We start from the raw sequence: 17791 nt of genomic DNA on the forward strand, positions 1-17791 counted from the left end.
CAAGCAGTATTTCTTTCCTGTTTTATTCTTTTTCGCCCTTTTTCTCTCCCCTCCCCCTTTTTTGCCATAAGCTTCCCATTTCATACTGTCATTTCTGACTCTCCCTGCCCCCCCCCCACACACACACACACGCGCGCACGCCACTCACCCATATAATTCAATTCCTGGCATCCCTCACCGCCTGGTAAAGCAGAGATAAGGCATGTCGCCCCTGATTAAATGCAACCCATTACTTGTTTCAAAAGGAGCTTTCGGGTAAAAAAAGAAAGAAAAATGTACAGCTCCAAAAAAAAAAAAAAGTTCAGCAAACAGCTTTGCCATACAAAATAAAATAATATAGCTAAATATATTCGCTGTAGGTGGGGGTGGAAGAGAGGGACGAGTCCATGATTGTCGCTTTCCGGAATACATGTCGAATATGCGGCGTGCGTTCACAGGCATGCGTGCCAGAGAAGGGGAGCGTGTGGGCCTGCTTTCCTTTATCCTTCCCTTGACAAGGATGACTAAATGAAAGGGGGGGGGTGCTGATTTCCCCGGCCTGTTTGGTGCTGATTAAAAAAAAAGAGCCTGCAAAATATTACCGAGTGCCCCACTCCCCGGTAAGGCTTGTGTGCTTCGCAGTCAGAGACGATGCACCCCCATTGTCGCTAGAAAGAATGACTCTGCGGCAAATTCATGGAAACTGTCATCCGCCTTGAATTAAAATGAGAGTCACTCAGTGGTTTGTCTTACTGTGTGTAGTGTTGAGAGGGGTGATTTGAGGCCCCTTGCTGATGGAATGAGTGACCTCCCTGCCCTCTTCTCCTCCCCCCCCCCCAAATGCTTGTTCTGGGAGATTGTTTTAGCACATGGGAAGAGTTCCTGTCTCCACATTTTTATGCCCGTGTTCCTGAAACCTTGGTCGGTTTCATCTTTGTAGCATGGAAACCGTGTCCCTTTTGCGACTGCTGCCTTCTTGGTTTTTAAGGGGCACTGTGAACCCACGAAGCTGCCTTTCTCCAGAGTCAGACCATTGATCTGTCAAGGTCAGTCTTGTCTGCTCTGACTGGCAGAAGTTCTGGGATTTGTGAGGGCTGTCAGCGAGGTCATCTCTAACGGAGGGAAAACTCATGCATAACTCCAAGGAACAACCGAGACAGACGGGGGTGAACATGAGTGAAAGTACCCATGCATAAACGACCTATGTGTGTGAGACAGGGATGGAAGGAAACTGTGGGGGGGCATAATCACCCACTCTGTTTTGCTCTGATGTTTTCTGCTAACTTGGAAATGGAAGCAGCGTCAGAATTATGCCCTCCCATTACCAGGGATCACGTTCTAGCTTTCCTTCGGTCTACTTACTAAGCAGAGGAACGGCCTTCGCCCCGTACCCTTTCTTGCACCGCTCACCAACCCTGACATTTGTGTCTTTCTCAGAATCAAGCCGAGGCACATTACAGAGGCCACAAGCACGCCCGGAGACTCAAAGCCATCGAAGGAGCAAAGACCAAGCAGAAGGTGCCTGAGAGCCGCAGCAGCGGCCAAGAAAAACCAGCCGACTTGGATGCCCCGCTGGACCTCGCTGGAGACGCCACCAGCGACTCAGGTGAGCAGGGGAAGAGCCCCATGCTGGTCAAATGACCGTAATAAATGGAATAAATGAAATGAATGAGCCCCATGATCCGGCCTGCAACGGAGGCATTCCCGGAGTAATGGGCAAGTCTGGGAATTCTCTCCTTGAACGCTGAATTGGGGTCAGACTCTGGCTGCATTTGGAAATGGATGTGGGCTGCCATCCACACAGTGAGGATTCTCTGTTTCCATGTCATTACTGCAGCAAATGCAGAGGCATGTGCACTGGCAATGGAGCATGCACATGAGAGTTTTATGCAGGCTTTACTCTGTCCACTGCTGTTTTCCCCACATCAGGAATCTTAAAAAAATTTATCAGGACTTGCTATTGGACTACAGCTAGGGTTGCCAGCTCTGGGTTGGGAACCACCTGGAGATTTTGGGGGGTGGATCCTGGGGAGGGCAGGGTTTAGGGAGGGGAGGGACTTCAGCAGGGTATAATGCTGTAGAGTTCACCCTCCAAAGCAGGGGAACTGACCTTGATCATCAGGAGATCAGTTGTAATAGCGGGAGATCTCCAGGGGCCACCTAAAGGTTGGCAACCCTAACTATAGCCCTGGAGCCAACAAGCTTCTGGAATTTGATCTTGTGGGCACTAGAAAACAAGGGAAGGCAACTGGTTGGCCACTGTGTGATACAAGAAGCTGGCCTAGATCGACCACTAGTTTTGTAATGATCTTACGTAATAATCTTCTCCCCGTATTGTCAACCTTCCCTGGGAGATCTGAAGAAGCTAAAGTTTCCCTCTTAGCAGACTCCTCTCGGGCTACATTCAAGTAGCCAAATTCTGCCTCCGGTCTAGTGGGATTCGTAAATGGCTAACTGAAAACGTTTCCCAGTAGAAGATCTTTCCTCCTCTTCTTCACATCATCCTTCCAGAATCATCAACTTTTATTATTTTATTTTATTATTTTAACCTAACTTTGATTTTTACCTAGAGCTGATAATCGTATTGAAATAAAACTTGGCTTGACTTGACGTAATGATCCCTGTTGGAACATACCTGTAATGGAAGTAAATGACAGTTACTTGAAGTATCTTTCAATAATGCATGTCTTTTTTCCCCTCCTTTGTTAGTACAACCCAATGGCCTGCTGGATTTGAAGCAGCGGACAGCGGAGCAGTACAGCTTGGTGATGTCCCCCCTAGAGAAGTCCCCTGCCGAGCTGATGAGCGGCGTCCTGCCCCTGGTCTCCCCACCCGTTTCAGAGCCCTCAGAGGGAGCTCCGGACACTGTGAGTGTGGCCTCCTCGTCAGCGGCCCCTGGAGCGGAGACTCCGGTCACCGAATCGGGCAGCACCATCAGCTCAGGACTGGAGGGGGAGAAAGAGGGGAAGAAAACTAAGCAACACTTGTTCTGTCCCACTTGCAAGGTGACTGTCAACTCCACCTCCCAGTTGGAAGCTCATAACTCCGGTAAGGAGCCCTTTGCCAGCTCGTGGGGAGCACAGTGGTGAGGGACGGGTGCACATTGTGGTGGGATTGCTACAAGAGCCTCATGTAGAGAGCCCATCATGAAAACCTCTCTTGTGCTCAAAACAGTTTGGCCTGCTTTTTAAAATGGTCTCCTTACGGGGACCTCACTGTAAGAACATATATAGCCAGTACTTCGACAACTGCACTGGCTCTAGCTGGAGTATCGGATCAGGTTCGAGGTGCTGGTTTTGACCTTTAAAGCCTTACACCAGGGGTGTAAGTGGTAGAGCATCTGCTTGGCATGCAGTGGTAAAGCATCTGCTTGGTACAGCATCTGCTTGGCATGCAAAAGGTCCCAGGTTCAATACCTGGCATCTCCAGTGAAAGGGACTAGGCAAGTAGGTGATGTGGAAGACCCCTGCCTGAGATCCCGGAGGGCTGCTGCCAGTCTGACTAGACAGTACTGACTTCGATGGACCAAGGGTCGGATTCAGTATAAGGCAGCTTCATGTGTTCAAGGCCCAAGGGCCGGATCCGGCCCCTTGAGAGCTCTTATCTGGCCTGTGAGCCAGCTAGGGCAGCCCCACTCTCGATCTGGGCTGGTGAGGCATGGCCCGGCCCGACCAAGTGATATTCATGTCATATCTGGCCCTCGTAACAATTGAGTTCGACACCCCTGCCTTACATGGTCTGGGACTTTCCTACCTTTGGGACCGCCTGTCCTGGTACACCCAGAAAAGAACGTTACGTTCTGCTGATAATAACTTGCTGGTGGTCCCCAGCCCCAGAAATGTGTGACTGTCCTCAACGGGGGCCAGGGTGTTTTTGCCCCCGGCTCCGGCCTGGTGGAACTCCCTCCTCAGTATCATTAGGGCCCTGTGGGACCTTAAAGAGTTCCACAGGGCCTGTAAGACAGGGCTTTTCCACCAGACCTATAATTGAGGACAGCCGCGGGTGTCAAATGACGTTTCCCCGTGGTCACCCCTGCCAAGTGCTTTGGGGCTTCCTTTTGAGTATGAATGCCTCTTCCGCCTGTCAGAGGTCGCCTCACTCTCCCCGCGCATTTTGCCTGCGTTTTCCAGATTCTGGCTGAAACAGCATCTGGAAAACATGGGCAAAACACTCAGGGAGAGCAAGGCGACCTCTGACAGGCGGGAAAAGCATGCATAATCACGAGGAAGCCCCGAAGCAGTTGGCGGGGGTGACTGCGGGCAAACGTCCCTGCATAAAAGGCTTGGAGATAGTTGTAATTCCAGGAGATCTCCAGGCCCCACTTGGAGGATTGGCAGCCTGATTTGTAGGGGACTATGGAAAACAACAGTAATTAGGAATTAAGGGAAATGATACTTTTCTCTAACCTCATTACATCAGTAGAGTTATCCAGTTAATGATTCTGTACCAGGGCTAGTGGTATCAATTGCGTCCAAGTTTTTTCTGACTTTTGCCCCTTAACGCCTGCCACATTTCGCACCAAGGGAACCCCCAACTTTGTGCTGGAAGGTTTCTGATTTATAGAATTCAGAGCCAATCTTCTCATTTTGAAGCTGTGTTCAGGGCACGAATTTAAGTTTTGGCGCTGTCTCAAAATTCTGTTCGGTCCCATTTGTTGGTTAGCTAAAAACGGTTGTGACCACTGGTTTGAAATTCTAGAGCAGTGGTTCCCAACCTTTTTTTGACCAGGGACCACTAGGACTTTTTTGTTTGGTGTAGGGACCCCAAGGTTCAAAATAAAAATTCCGAGAATTTGAAAATAAACTTTAATCATAACCGTTAGTTAAACATTAAACTTAGAATAATATTTGAATATATATTTTCATAATAGAGAACTTTTAATTGAAAATATTAATTTATTATGGGTTTATAACTTTGTTTCGCGGACCTTAATTTAGTTATCGCGGACCCCTGGGGGTCCACGGACCCCTGGTTGGGAACCAGTGTTCTAGAGCAACTCTGGAGGTGATGTGTAGGGAAATCAGTGGGCATGAAGGTGAACGAGGAGTGAAAAACATGGCTAGAAGGCCAAGAGGGTGGAACGGGACACAGAAACTCCCTGTCTTCAACCCAGGAGTCTTCCCAGAAGTGTTGCTTCCTTCATTCCTCTTTTCCATTTCAACACCAGGGAAGAAGGATGATGCAAGGGCGACCCCTAGAGGTTTCTTGGAACCGCAGTGGGTTTCTCAGCCTGATTAGATCTCATATTTAACACTGTGGTTTGTTGGTTTGTTAAGATGAAGTAGGTACTGTCTCCTTGGCAAAAGTAGGGTTGCCAGCTCTGGGTTGGAGATTTGGGAGGTGGAGCCTGAGAAGGGTGTGGTTTGTAGAGGGGAGGAACTTCAATGGGGTGTAATTCCAGATGAACTGATTTTTGTTGCCTGGAGATTAGTTGTAATCCCAGGAGATCTCCAGCCATCACCTGGAGGTTGGCAACCCTAGGCAAAAGATAGATAGTAAAAAGCTTGGGTTACCAACGTGGAAGTCAATTTGGAGCAGGAAAAGGAACTAGCAAATTCCTTGTGTTTCCCCCAGTTTCTGTGGGCCATGCACGCAAAAGGCCGTTCCAGAGGTCATGGGTGTCTGTGGCAGCAAGAATTAAACAGGAGCCTCAAGGACTAACAAGTCCTAATTGCAGCATCAGCTTTTGCAGACTACAGCCCACTTTGTCAGTTTCAAAGACACAGGTCGTTTAAGCATGGGTACTTGGGCTCATGTTCGCCCTTGCACTGACTCGGTTGTTCGTGGGAGTTATGCATAAGTTTTCCATCCATTAGAGATGACCTCACGGCCAGCTTTCGCAAATCCTGGGTCTTCCCGTTGCTGTGAAATCTCGATTCTTGGATCTCTCCTGAGATCAGCCTGGGTCAAATCGTCCTCCTCTCCATGCATAATTCAAAGCATGGGAGAGTGGAGCTGGGGTGTGTGTGACATTTTTTACAGTAAGCAATTTACAGCAAGCAATTTACAGTAACCAATTACAAAGCAGTGTTTCGGGGGGGGGGGTGGACTCAAATGCTTCCTGTTTTTTTATCTCCCCGCCAGAGTTCTTTGTCACATAAAATGGGTTTAAAAACAAGTCTTGGGTTTCTCCCCCACATTCCGTTCCTTTAAGAGAGCTCCTTTTTTTGAAATGGCTTTACCGTGGCACTTGGGTTTCTGTGGTGGGGGGGGGACTGGACGTTTTTCTCACAGTAAGCACTACAGCCAGTTACAAAGCAGCATTCTCAAGGGGCAGGGAGACTCTTCTGGATTTGAGCTTAGTGACTTTTGCTGGTGCATAGCCATTTTTGAATTCGCTAGAGAAAAGTGTGAGTCGGGTGAGCATCGAACCCGACGTCAAACTCCCATGCATAAACGACCACAGATGCGCAGATACCACTGAGGACGGATGGTCCCTATTGGAAAGACTCTTGGTAAGGCAAAACTAGAGTATCCTACGTTTTTTGTGGCATGGGGCTTGCTCTCTGGCTGCTGCTAGGTTGGCTAGAGTTACGTATGTCCCTGGTCAGCCTACATAGGACACTGGTTTACCAGGGATAATTCTGCTGCTTCAGCACCTATAAAACTTTCCCCACCTGCTACACTGCCTTCTTGTCCAGGCATTTGCTGCTCCCTGAATAGCAGAATGGAAAGGGAGGGCAAGAAGATAAAAAGGGAATCCTCTCTGGTGGTGGCAGTGACGGTTGCGGCAAGAGAACAGGGAATAAGTTCAGCGGGCCTCCGCAGTTATGAGAGCCAGTGTGGTGTAGTGGTTAAGAGCGGTGGTTTGGAGCGGTGGACTCTGAGAACCAGATTTTATTCCCCACTCCTCCACATGAGCGGTGGAGGCTAATCTGGTGAACTGGATTTGTTTCCTCACTCCTACACACGAAGCGAGTTGGGTGACCTTGGGCAAGTTACAGCTCTGTTAGAGCTCTCTCAGCCCCACCTACCTCACAGGGTGTCTGTTGTGGGGAGGGGAAGGGAAGGTGATTGTAAGCCGGTTTGAGTCTCCCTTAAGTAGGGTTGCCAACTGCCAGGTAGTAGCAGGCGATCTCCTGCTAATTCAACTGATCTCCAGCCGATAGAGATCAGATTGCCTGGAGAAAAATGGCCACTTTGACAATTGGACTCTATGGCATTGAAGTCCCTCCCCTCCCCAAACCCCGCCCTCCTCAGGCTCTGCCCCAAAAATATCCTGCCGGTGGCAAAGAGGGACCTGGCAACCCTACCCTTAAGTGGTAGAGAAAGTCGGCATATAAAAACCAACACTACTTCTGAGGAGGAGGAGGAGGAGGAGGAGGAGGAGGAGGAGGAGGAGGAGGAGGGCGGGGTTTGGAGAGGGGAGGGATTTCAGTGCCATAGAGTCCAATTGCCAAAGCGGCCATTTTCTCCAGGGGAACTGATCTCTAACAGCTGGAGATCAGTTGTAATAGCAGGAGATCTCCAGCCACCACCTGGAGGTTGGCAACACTAATTGCAGCTCAAAGGAATCCTTGAAGGGTAGCTACTGAGCAGCAGCAATAGTGGAAGATGACACTGGTGGATAGGTTTGCCAGGTCCCTCTTCGCCACCGGCAGGAGGTTTTTGTTGCGGAGCCTGAGGAGGACAGGGTTTGGGGAGGGGAGGGATTCCAATGCCATAGAGTCCAGTTGCCATAGCGGCCATTTTCTCCAGGTGAATTGATCTCTATAGGCTGGAGATCACTTGTAAAGTACGGTAAATATTTATTTGTAGGTAGCCAAAAGCCTTTACAAAATAAATTAAACAATGAAACAAGAAAATTATGCAATAAAGATAAAATGCAAGGTGCCATATAAATTATGATAAAATACAGTATAATTGGAGCATATCCTAGCCGGCCATCAGTTCTAGCTGGTTATTGTTTGGCACCAGTTTAGCTCTTATCTTTTTAGCTGCTGTAGCAAATGGTGACAGCATATAAGCGATAAATGAGTCAGTGTCTGACAACAAAAATACTAATTTATTGGAATCAGGAAGCAAGTTTAACCCAGTTAATATCATATGAAGGAATTTTCCCCTAGGTATTGCATAAAGAGGACAAGCTAAAATATAATTGGGTAAATCCTCTATAGCAGAGCCACATACGCAGATACATTGGGCTAATGGTACTTCATTATATTGGCCATCCAATATTGTAGTTTGCATTGACTGAAAATGTAAAAATGTGAAAGCCATTCTGAGCTTTTGGACTGAGATGTTAACAAAATAATTAGTTCTGAAATGGTATTTTTTATTACTTTAAACCATGGAGAAGACTTAGATTGAAGAATTAAGGACCTATCAATCAGAGCATCACCCTTGTATATACAGTCGTGCTATCTGTTGAAGTACCCTGCAGGTCATGATCAGTTGTAATAGCAGGCGATCTCCAGCTAGTACCTGGAGGTTTGGTAAACGTAAGTTAGCCTGCTGTACCATATATTGTGTAAACAACAACCAGCAGAAGATGCCAAAAGCACTATATATCATGCATTTTACTGTATTTGTTCATAATATTATCAAGCATGAGAGCAAACAATAAACATCAATTTCAATGTTCTCAATGATGAACAATTATTTTCCAACGGTAAGCGCATAAAACCACATCAATCACCGAGGTTATGTAGCTCTGCTACAATTATATGTTACATCAGAGAGTATCACAGTAGGACAATAGTGACATAGTCCTTATTAATAAAAGTAATGCAGGTCAATTGTAATGTTTCTTCAGATGTGATACTCTTCAAATTGTGTAGCCTCTATGGTCCTGATGATTCCCCATGGAGGGTGGTCCAGCTACAGTTGTCTGGTTATCACCCTGTTTCGACCCTCTAGGTCTTCCTCAGAATCCACTGTAGTATATATACATGTTATTAAGAATATATCTACATATACATCTCTTATAGATTATTATGATCATTGGCTACATGGCATAACAATTAGGAAAGGTCAAGGTTTTTCTCATTGAACAAGAAGACAATACATGCTATTCTATTGCAGGTATTTTTTAACATATCTTAACTATTAAATACTTACAATTTATACAACACTATATAAACAAAGTCATACTGTTACTTGCACACTGGCTTTTTAGTAACTCGCTCCTGTGTTGGGTGGGGAGTAATCCTCCTCAACCAAACTTCTCAGCCAGTGTGTAAGTACCTGGAGGTTGGCAACCCTACTGATACACAACTTGGACTTCTGGTATTCATTTGAAAAATGCCCTTGGCTATTACTGTCAATGGATACAGAATGCTCTCTCTCTCTCTCTCTCTCTCTCTCTCTCTCTCTCTCTCTCTCTCTCTCTGTGCTGAAATCCTGTGCATGTGGAAATAGGGTTGACTGCCCGACTCAGTCAATTAGCATACTGAGGACTTGAATAATTTCAATCAGTGTGTTTTCTTGCCAAGTTGATCTAGTAGCTAGCTGATTGCAGTTGGCATCAGCTTTATGATTTCTTACCATTTGAAAGGGAGGGAAGCTGATTTTATCCCCTTCCTCTGAGGCAAAAAGTCCCTGCCTTCATTTCTAGAATACTGAGTAGGGCTCCATTTTCACATTAGTTGGATAAATGCAGGAAAGGGTCACATACTAGTTGGATAAATGCAATAAAGGCTCACCTTTAAAAGGACTTGTGGGCACTTTGGAGTACCCTCGTAGACCACCTGGCATGCCCTAATGCCAGTTTGAAAAATGCTGGTTTAGCGAATGGATGAAAAGAGCTGTACTATCGTGAGGTATGACTGGCATTGTTGGAGGAATGGTAAAAATGTCGTCATTTATGCCTGTAGTTGATCACATGGTTAACTAGAGACCTCCGATGAGTGGACTTGACTTGCTAGCCCAGGAACTCTACAAGTTGCAGGTTTTCCCTACCATCACATAGAAAGGCGGCATTGTCTAGTGGTCAGGCTGTCAGAGAAGGATCTGGGAGATCCAGATTCAAATCCCCATTCTGCCATGGGGTGACCTTGGATCAGTCACACACTCTCAGCCTAACGTACCCCACAGGGTTATCGGGAGAATAAAATGTAGGAGAGGAGCAGGCTTTAAGAGTGGAGTGGACATGTTCGTGGAGGGGAGGGCTATTCATGGCTACTAGTAAAAATGGCTACTAGTCATGATGCGCACCTATTCTCCCCAGGATCAGAGGAGCATTATATTACGTTACATTATATTACATTACATTACATTATCTTAGGTGTGGTGGAACACAGGCAGGATGGTGCTGCTGCAGTTGTTTTGTTGTGGGCTTCCTAGAGGCACCTGGTTGGCCACTGTGGGAACAAACTGCTGGACCTGATGGGCCTTGGTCTGATCCAGTAGGGACTTTCTTATGTTCTTATGAGGACAGTGTAAGCTGCTTTGGGTCCCCATTGGTGATACAAGGTGAGGTATAAATGATTTAAATGAATGAATAAATAAAATAGCAGCAATGCACTCAAGCCAGAAGCTCACCACACACTACCCATGCTGATCAGATTTTCCAAATCAGAACCAAACTCACATTTCCAGCATACTAGGGCCAATGTATTAGTTAATCAGTTGCACACTGTTTTTATTCGTTTTATACTTCTTATTTTGAGGGAGAGAGCTTTGAGAGCATTGGTAAGGCATATGCTAAAGACCGGAGCATCCACAACCCAGATAAGAAGAATCAGCAAGGGTCATGTGGAAGTGTCTCTCACCTGAAAGGTGTGGTATATTGCGAAAAATAACTCTTAAAATCAGTCTTGGTGGTGGCCTAAGGAAAATAGAGAGAACGCTTTTAAGAATGTGCTTTCCTAGCCAAATACCTAGGGCTGTCCTTACAGTTAGATCAGTTTGAAAGAAGGGTTTGCTTCCCCCCACCCCATGTATAGGAAGCTCAGAGCGGCTTGTATGAATGTTGGAAAAGTAGAGAGCTGACCCAAAGGTTCCTGTTGAAGCAATAAAACACACGAGGTTGGGAATGGATGAAAAACTGGGAATCCTGAGTACTGTGGTTAATAGCTCTGGGTTTAATGTGGGAAGGGGGGGTAGAATGAAGATTTAAGAATGAGCTGCAGAGAGCTGTGAACGAGATCTTTTTCTTGTCCCTGGGGAGAGAGTGATGTTTTATAGCTTTCCGATTGTAACGAGAGATTCCTTCCCACATCCTATGAGAAAATATGTGCTAAACAATTTTCAAGGATTTGCCCGTGCAAAACTGATTAGCAGCAGAGTTCTCCAGGATTTATCTTATTAAAGGTAATTTACGACCTTTAACTCTGAGAATACAGAAGTGTAGGGAATGGGATTCCGTTCTCTGAACTGTTAACCAGCAAACCAGACAGAACACCTGCATATTTTTTTTAATCTTTTATTGACAAAAGAAAAGATTCTTTTTATTGAGAAAGATAAAAATATATATAGGCCTGAAAAAGTTAACCCTGCAATCACTGTGAAGATAATTGCTAAATGTATTAAAGGTCCTCTGTGTGTGTATAAAGTGCCTTCAAGTCGCAGCTGACTTATGGCGACCCCTTCTTTGGGGTTTTCATGGCAAGAGACTAACAGAGGTGGTTTGCCAGTGCCTTCCTCTGCACAGCAACCCTGGTATGCCTTGGTGGTCTCCCATCCAAATACTAACCAGGGCTGACCCTGCTTAGCTTCTGAGATCTGACGAGATCAGGCTAGCCTGGGCCATTGCTTAATCATATTATAGCAAGCAATAGTTTTAAAAAGCAATCAGGTTTCAGCTTTTGTCTCACTGCTTTTTGGGATTATCAAAAAAAAGCCCAAGTTACCCAAAAATCTCTCCCAGAGATCTCACCTATTCTTCTAAGATTTCCAGCCAGACATCTCTGATTTGCTTGTCACAGGAGTGCATATTTAGAGGAAAATATCACTCTTGTCTTTCTGTAAATCTAATCTATTACAGTCATGTAGTTATATCCAGGTATCTGTTTGGTTATAACTAAATATGAGAGAAGCAACATTAGCAGGTGCATGTGAGCTATATCTGATACAGCAAGATAAAGCCATATTTCAACTCTTAATCTCTTTTAAAAAGCAATTAATCTAACTTTTTTTCTGCAACCTTTTAAACTAACTGTCCAAGATGAAGGTAGATCTAAGCAGCAGGGTTAATTTACACTATGTGAACTCTCAGTAGGGTTGCCAACCTCCAGGTGGCACCTGGAGATTTCCCTCTATTACAACTGATCTCCTGGCAACAGAAACCAGTTCACGTGGAGAAAATGGCCACTTTGGAAGGTGGACTGTATGGCATAATACCCTACTGAAGTCCCTCCTCTCCCCAAACCCCGACCTCCTCAGGTTCCACTCCCAAAATCTCCAGGTATTTCCCAACCCAGAGCTGGCAACCCTAACTCTCAGTCAACTTGCAAACTCAACAAGAAACTCAACAAGAAAAGAGGAGTGATATCATCCCTACGTACATGATAGCCTTCTTTTTGTCACTTCTTATCATTCATTTTTCTCTCTGATTCCTAGGAGCTAAGCACAAATCCATGCTGGAAGGCCAGGCAGTTTTGCCGAGACGAGGCAGGGGGAAGGTCCTCTCTCGAATGGGGCACAAGCCCAAGCGCATTGGCAGCAAAGGCATCCAAAACAAGGCCTTCCAGTGCCAGGCGTGCGAGATTTATGTCAACTCCGAAACCCAGCTCAAACAGGTCAGTAGAATGACCCTGGTGGTCCTTTCCAACTCTATGATTCTATGAATGGTCTCAGCGGGAAAGGGCTTCCTCTTCAGCTACTTGAATGAACTGTAGTGTTATGATTAGACATGTGCTGAATGTTTTGCCTGTTTCGATTTTACAAGATGAAAAAAGTGCTTTGGATGGGGCCCTTTCTCCTCCTTTGTCATTTCCTTGCTCAAAAAAAAAAAAAAAAAGCCACGCTCAGCTGCTTTAATATAGGTAAATTCTTCCCAGCGAGGTTAAAAGCCCTAAATGGTCTGGGACCATTACCCCTGAAGGACTGCCCCTCCCTTTATGATCCCTCACGTTGCCTGCATTCTTCGTCACACGATCTTCTGGTGGTGCCCAACCCTCGAGTGGCACGCCTCTCTTCTACCAGGGCGAGGGCCTTCTTGTTGGTGGCCCTGCCCTGGCGGAATGTCTTATCCGAGGACACATGTGCCCTGTGGGACCCTGTTAGCTTTCGCAGGGCTTGCAAGACAGAGCGCTTCCAACAGCCTTTTAATTAGTCACCACACATGTCTTGCAATTCTTGTATTGTTTCCACCAGATGATTTTACTGTTGGGTTGTTGGATTTAACGGTGTTTCAATAGGAGATTTTTGAAGTTGGTTTTAAATTGTGTTTTGTATATATTTGTATTTATCGTTGTTGTTGTTATTACTTTTAAGATTGTCTATTGAATTGTATTTTACTTTGTTGTAAGCCACGCCGAGCCTTGCTTGTCAAGGGATTGGTGGGGTATACGTTTGACAAACAAACATACAAATAAATAAAATAATTTTCAGAGAGGGAGGCTCTTTTCAGGCACAAAAAGGGTTAAAGCTTCCCTCTTAACCACCACCCCCCAACACACACATATGCTGATTTCCTCCTTGATAAAACAGTCTTGGATGCTGCATTTGCAAGGGAAGGAAAAGTGGTTTAAAATATTTGTTTTAAAAATTATACTCCACTTTTCTGCCCTCATAAGGGCCACCAAGGCAGCTAACAAATTAAAACATACATATTAAAATCACGTCCTAAGAAAACATTAAAAGATACAAAAACACACTAGTGAAACAAAGGGCGAAAACGCATGGTCGCTTTATCCTCCTTTAATCCCTGTTTTAGCCAGGATCGAACACATGCGTTTCGCCTAATGTGCGTTCGATCCTGGCTAAAACAGGGATTAAAGGAGGATAAAGCGACCGTGCGTTTTCACCCAAAATCAGTCAAAAAGCTCTGCTCACAACCTGAGAGCATATACAAAAACATAAACGGAACAACTGAAACATTGGGCAGGAAGGAGAGATCATGGAGGGAATGCCAAACAAAACAAAGCAAAAAATCGTCCCCCATTGGCAGAAAGTGACAACAGAAGGAGTCAAACAAATCTGTCCAGGGAGAGAGTTCCAGATTTTTGGTGCCACAACGCAGAAGGCCCTGTCTTGGGTTGTTGCCTGTCTAGCCTCAGATGGTGGGGTCACCCGAAGCAAGCCTCAGAAGATGATCCACAGTGGTTGCGTAGGTTTGAAAGGGAGTAGTTGGTCCTTCAGGTATGTTGGTCCTAAACCATGAAGAGCTAAAATAAACATAGCAGCTTTCAGTAGTCAACTGGATATCCACTAGTGGAACTAGGGGTGCCAGCCTCCAGGTGGGACCAGGGGATCTTCCCAAATTACAGCTCATCTCCAGACTACAGAGATCAGTTCCCCTGGAGACAATGGATGCTTTGGAGGGTGGACTCTATGGCATTGTGCCCCACTGAGGTCCCTGTCCTCCCCGGGCTCCGCCCCCAAATCTCCAGAGGTTTCCCAGCCTGGATCTGGCAACCCTACCCTCCACCCCCTACTGGTGGCCAAGGGGGTCCTGGCTACCCTAAGTGGAACACAGTTGACCCTTCTGCCCACCTCTGAACTAGATTGCCCCTTTGCGAAGATCTTTCAGCGCAGCCTTCTCTTTGAGTGTATAATGCTGAGGGCATTCTCGTTTCTCCACCCACAGCACATGAGCAGCAGGCGGCATAAGGACAGGTTGGCGGGGAAGCCCCCAAAGCCCAAATACAGCCCATATAGCAAGCTCCAGAAGAACGCGGCCCTGGCAGTGAGTATTCTGAAGGTATTTGTCTCTGCAAGTGCGAACCGACCGCTCTGCCTATTGGCAGTGTTTGTGGGAGTTGGCGGGAGTTTCCCGTGGATGCCGGTTTATTCAGGGGAAGGCCAGTTCCTGCACCCTCCTAGTCTCTAGAGAATTGGGAAGGCTAAGCAGCCTTTTCTTGCTGCAGAGCAGTGCATGTTGTTGTCAACAATGTGGAACTGGAAGAGGTGATAGGTGTGTGTATGGGGGGGGGGGAATACCACCATTTTACTGTTACACAATAGGGTTATAAATCCAGGTGCCTCTTTTGTGTGTGTTTCAGTCATCATTAGGGTTGCCTACCTCCAATTGGTGGCTGGAGATCTCCCGCTATTACAACTGATCTCATGTGTAGGAGTGGGGAAACAAATCCAGTTCACCAGATTAGCCTCCACCACTCATGTGGAGGAGTAGGGAATCAAACCCGGTTCTCCAGATCAGACTCCACCGCTCCAAACCATCGCTCTTAACCACTACACCACACTGACCTAAGTTCCCATACTGACCTGGGGATTTATGCATCGGATTGGCTCATATGGTTGTGTGTGTGTGTGTCACATGAACACATGAAGCTGCCTTATACTGAATCAGACCCTCGGCCCATCCAAGTCAGTATTGTCCACTCAGACTGGCAGCGGCTCTCCAGGGTCTCAGGCAGGGGTCTTTCACATCACCTACTTGCCTGGTCCCTTTAACTGGAGATTCTGGGGATTGAACCTGGGATCTTCTGCATGCCAAGCAGATGCTCTACCACTGAGCCACGGCCCCTCCCCTAACAGTCTTTCTCTCTCAGTATTCACCCACCTCTTTCTTACCTCCACAGTCCAAGCTGGCTCTGCAGAAGCACCTCACAAAGACCCTGGCTGCACGGTTCCTGCCCAACCCCTTCGCCTCAGCCGCCGTCTGCGCCCTGCCCAGCCCGCTAACGCTGCGACCAGCTGCTGCCACCCTCTTCCAAGCTCCTCTCTTTGGACCAGCGCTGTTCCGGACCCCGCCAGGCCCTGTGCGGGCAGCTACGGGCCCCATCCTCTTTGCCCCTTACTAAAGAACCTCAGCATCCTTTTTGGTTCGGTCAGGTTAACTGGCGTAAGGGGAAATCAAGGGGAACCAGTGCAGGGGAAATGGAGGGAGGCGGTAGATCAGGCCTCTTTTTCCATGCAAATGCAAATTGGAAACTTACTTGGATTTCTAGCAGCACCCGTTTTGCTTGCAGGGGTTTCTGCTTGCCTCGTCAAATTGGATCATCCTTTGGAGTAAGAGATTAGGCCCCTGCCCGAGTATTCTTCCCTGCTAAATTCTGACAATCCTATAATGCACCAAGGTTTCTGGCACTGGCCAGCAATACACAAGCACAATTGTCCTTATACCAGTGGTTGGGGGCGGGGAGGGGCTGGGGGAATGTTCCAGAAATGTGGGTAATTAGAAGTCTGGACAGCTGGAAGTGCCATTTTATACAGGGTCGCCGTGATCCAGGAATCATATGTGAGTTTGTTGAATGGATAATGGACGTTTTCTTCTCTGGCTTGTATTTCAGGATTCAGTGTTCTCCTTATTAAGAGAAGGTGCCAAGATATCCCTGTACTAGCCCAGAAACTGAACTGGTTTTTTCCAGAGGAAGGGGAAGAATTACCACTGAGCCACTACTCAGGGGGAATCTCTCTAGTTCTGGCAACATTATTTCCACAGGAAAAAAAATAGTGTAATTTGTACCCTTATCCTCTCAAGCCTTAATGTCTGATCCCGAAAGGAAAGCCCATTGGCAAAAATCTAATACTTTTTAGTTTTCCTAAATGACCAAACAATTTTCAGTTTAGAAACTGTGAATCCCATATTCTGTTCTCTCCTCTCGGGGAGGGGTGCATGCCAATCTGCCTGTGTGAAAGGATACTGCATGGATTATGAGAGGTGGGGTGGGGAGGGGGGAAGCCAACTTGTTGGCTTTTTTTTCCAATATTTGTAAAATTCTTTTTTTTATCTCCAGTCTTGGAAAGAGGATGGAGTTGGATGCAAAGAGGGTCCCCACTCCTAGGGCTTATGTGGGTCTGTTTACACTTCCCATAGTATTTGAGTTTGCCAGGAATACAACACAGTTTGCTGTGGAAGAGTGTGAAGGGGAGGAGAATGGGTGTGGAGCTGCTACACTTAAGGTTTGAAAATGCACATTGTCTTGGGTGGCCAGTCCTGAGTTGGGGAGTTCGTTGAAATTTGGGAGTAGAGCCTGGGGAGGGTGGGGCTTGAGGTGGGGAGGAACCTCAATGGGGTATGATGCCATAGAGCAAAGCAGCCATTTTCTCCAGGGGAGATCCGTTCCCCCTCTTAGCTTCCTTCTTCCCCCACATCGCTGCTTCAGGGGCTGCCACGGCTCCCAGCTACCCCCACTATGATTGCCCCAGTCATTGCCGCTATCGCTCCCCCCCCACATCGCAGCCACCAGGTCTGGCTCCCAGCCTCCATCGCTGGACCTGCTGCAGCTTCTCCCACCACCATTGCTGCTGCTGCCACCACTGGGGCCTGATTCCCTGGTTGCAGGCTTGGCAGGGGGCAGCCAGTACTCCCATGCCCTCCTGCTCAACTCCCTGTTCCCCCCCCCCCATGGCCGCTCAACTTTCTGGTTGTCTCCTCAAGGGAGGGGCAGCGGCGAGGACTCCTTTATCCAACGCCAATGGCCTCAAGGGCTACGACAGAAACTTCTCCCCCTCTGACCTGCAACAGGATAAGTTAGGGTTGCCAGGTCCCTCTTCACTACTAGTGGGAGGTTTTTGGGGCAGACCCTGAGGAGGGCGGGGTTTGGGGAGGGGAGGGACTTCAATGCAATTGCAAAAGCGGCCATTTTCTCCAGCTGAACTGATCTCTGTGGCTGGAGATCGGTTATAATAGTAGGCGATCTCCTGCTAGTACCTGGAGATTGGCAACCCTAGGATACGTGTTTCTGTAGCAGCGCAGGCGATTATCTCTTCATTTGGGGGATTTAAGCCCCACCTCCATTTC

General features: G+C 47.0%; 1 protein-coding gene across 1 annotated transcript in view; it reads left to right on the forward strand.

Annotated features, from left to right (window-relative positions):
- ZNF385C (zinc finger protein 385C) overlaps positions 1-15854 on the forward strand; it is a 114744-nt gene extending 98890 nt beyond the window's left edge. The window contains exons 4-8 of the mRNA XM_056863494.1: positions 1417-1585; positions 2689-3027; positions 12481-12659; positions 14672-14785; positions 15627-15854. Of these exons, the coding sequence (XP_056719472.1) occupies positions 1417-1585; positions 2689-3027; positions 12481-12659; positions 14672-14785; positions 15627-15848 (1023 nt within the window). The 3' untranslated portion in view covers positions 15849-15854. The remainder of the gene's footprint in view (positions 1-1416; positions 1586-2688; positions 3028-12480; positions 12660-14671; positions 14786-15626) is intronic.
- Positions 15855-17791: the final 1937 nt, after the last annotated feature.

The sequence above is a fragment of the Euleptes europaea genome, chromosome 18 (genome assembly GCF_029931775.1).
Source record: "Euleptes europaea isolate rEulEur1 chromosome 18, rEulEur1.hap1, whole genome shotgun sequence".
Classification (NCBI taxonomy): Eukaryota; Metazoa; Chordata; class Lepidosauria; order Squamata; family Sphaerodactylidae; genus Euleptes; species Euleptes europaea.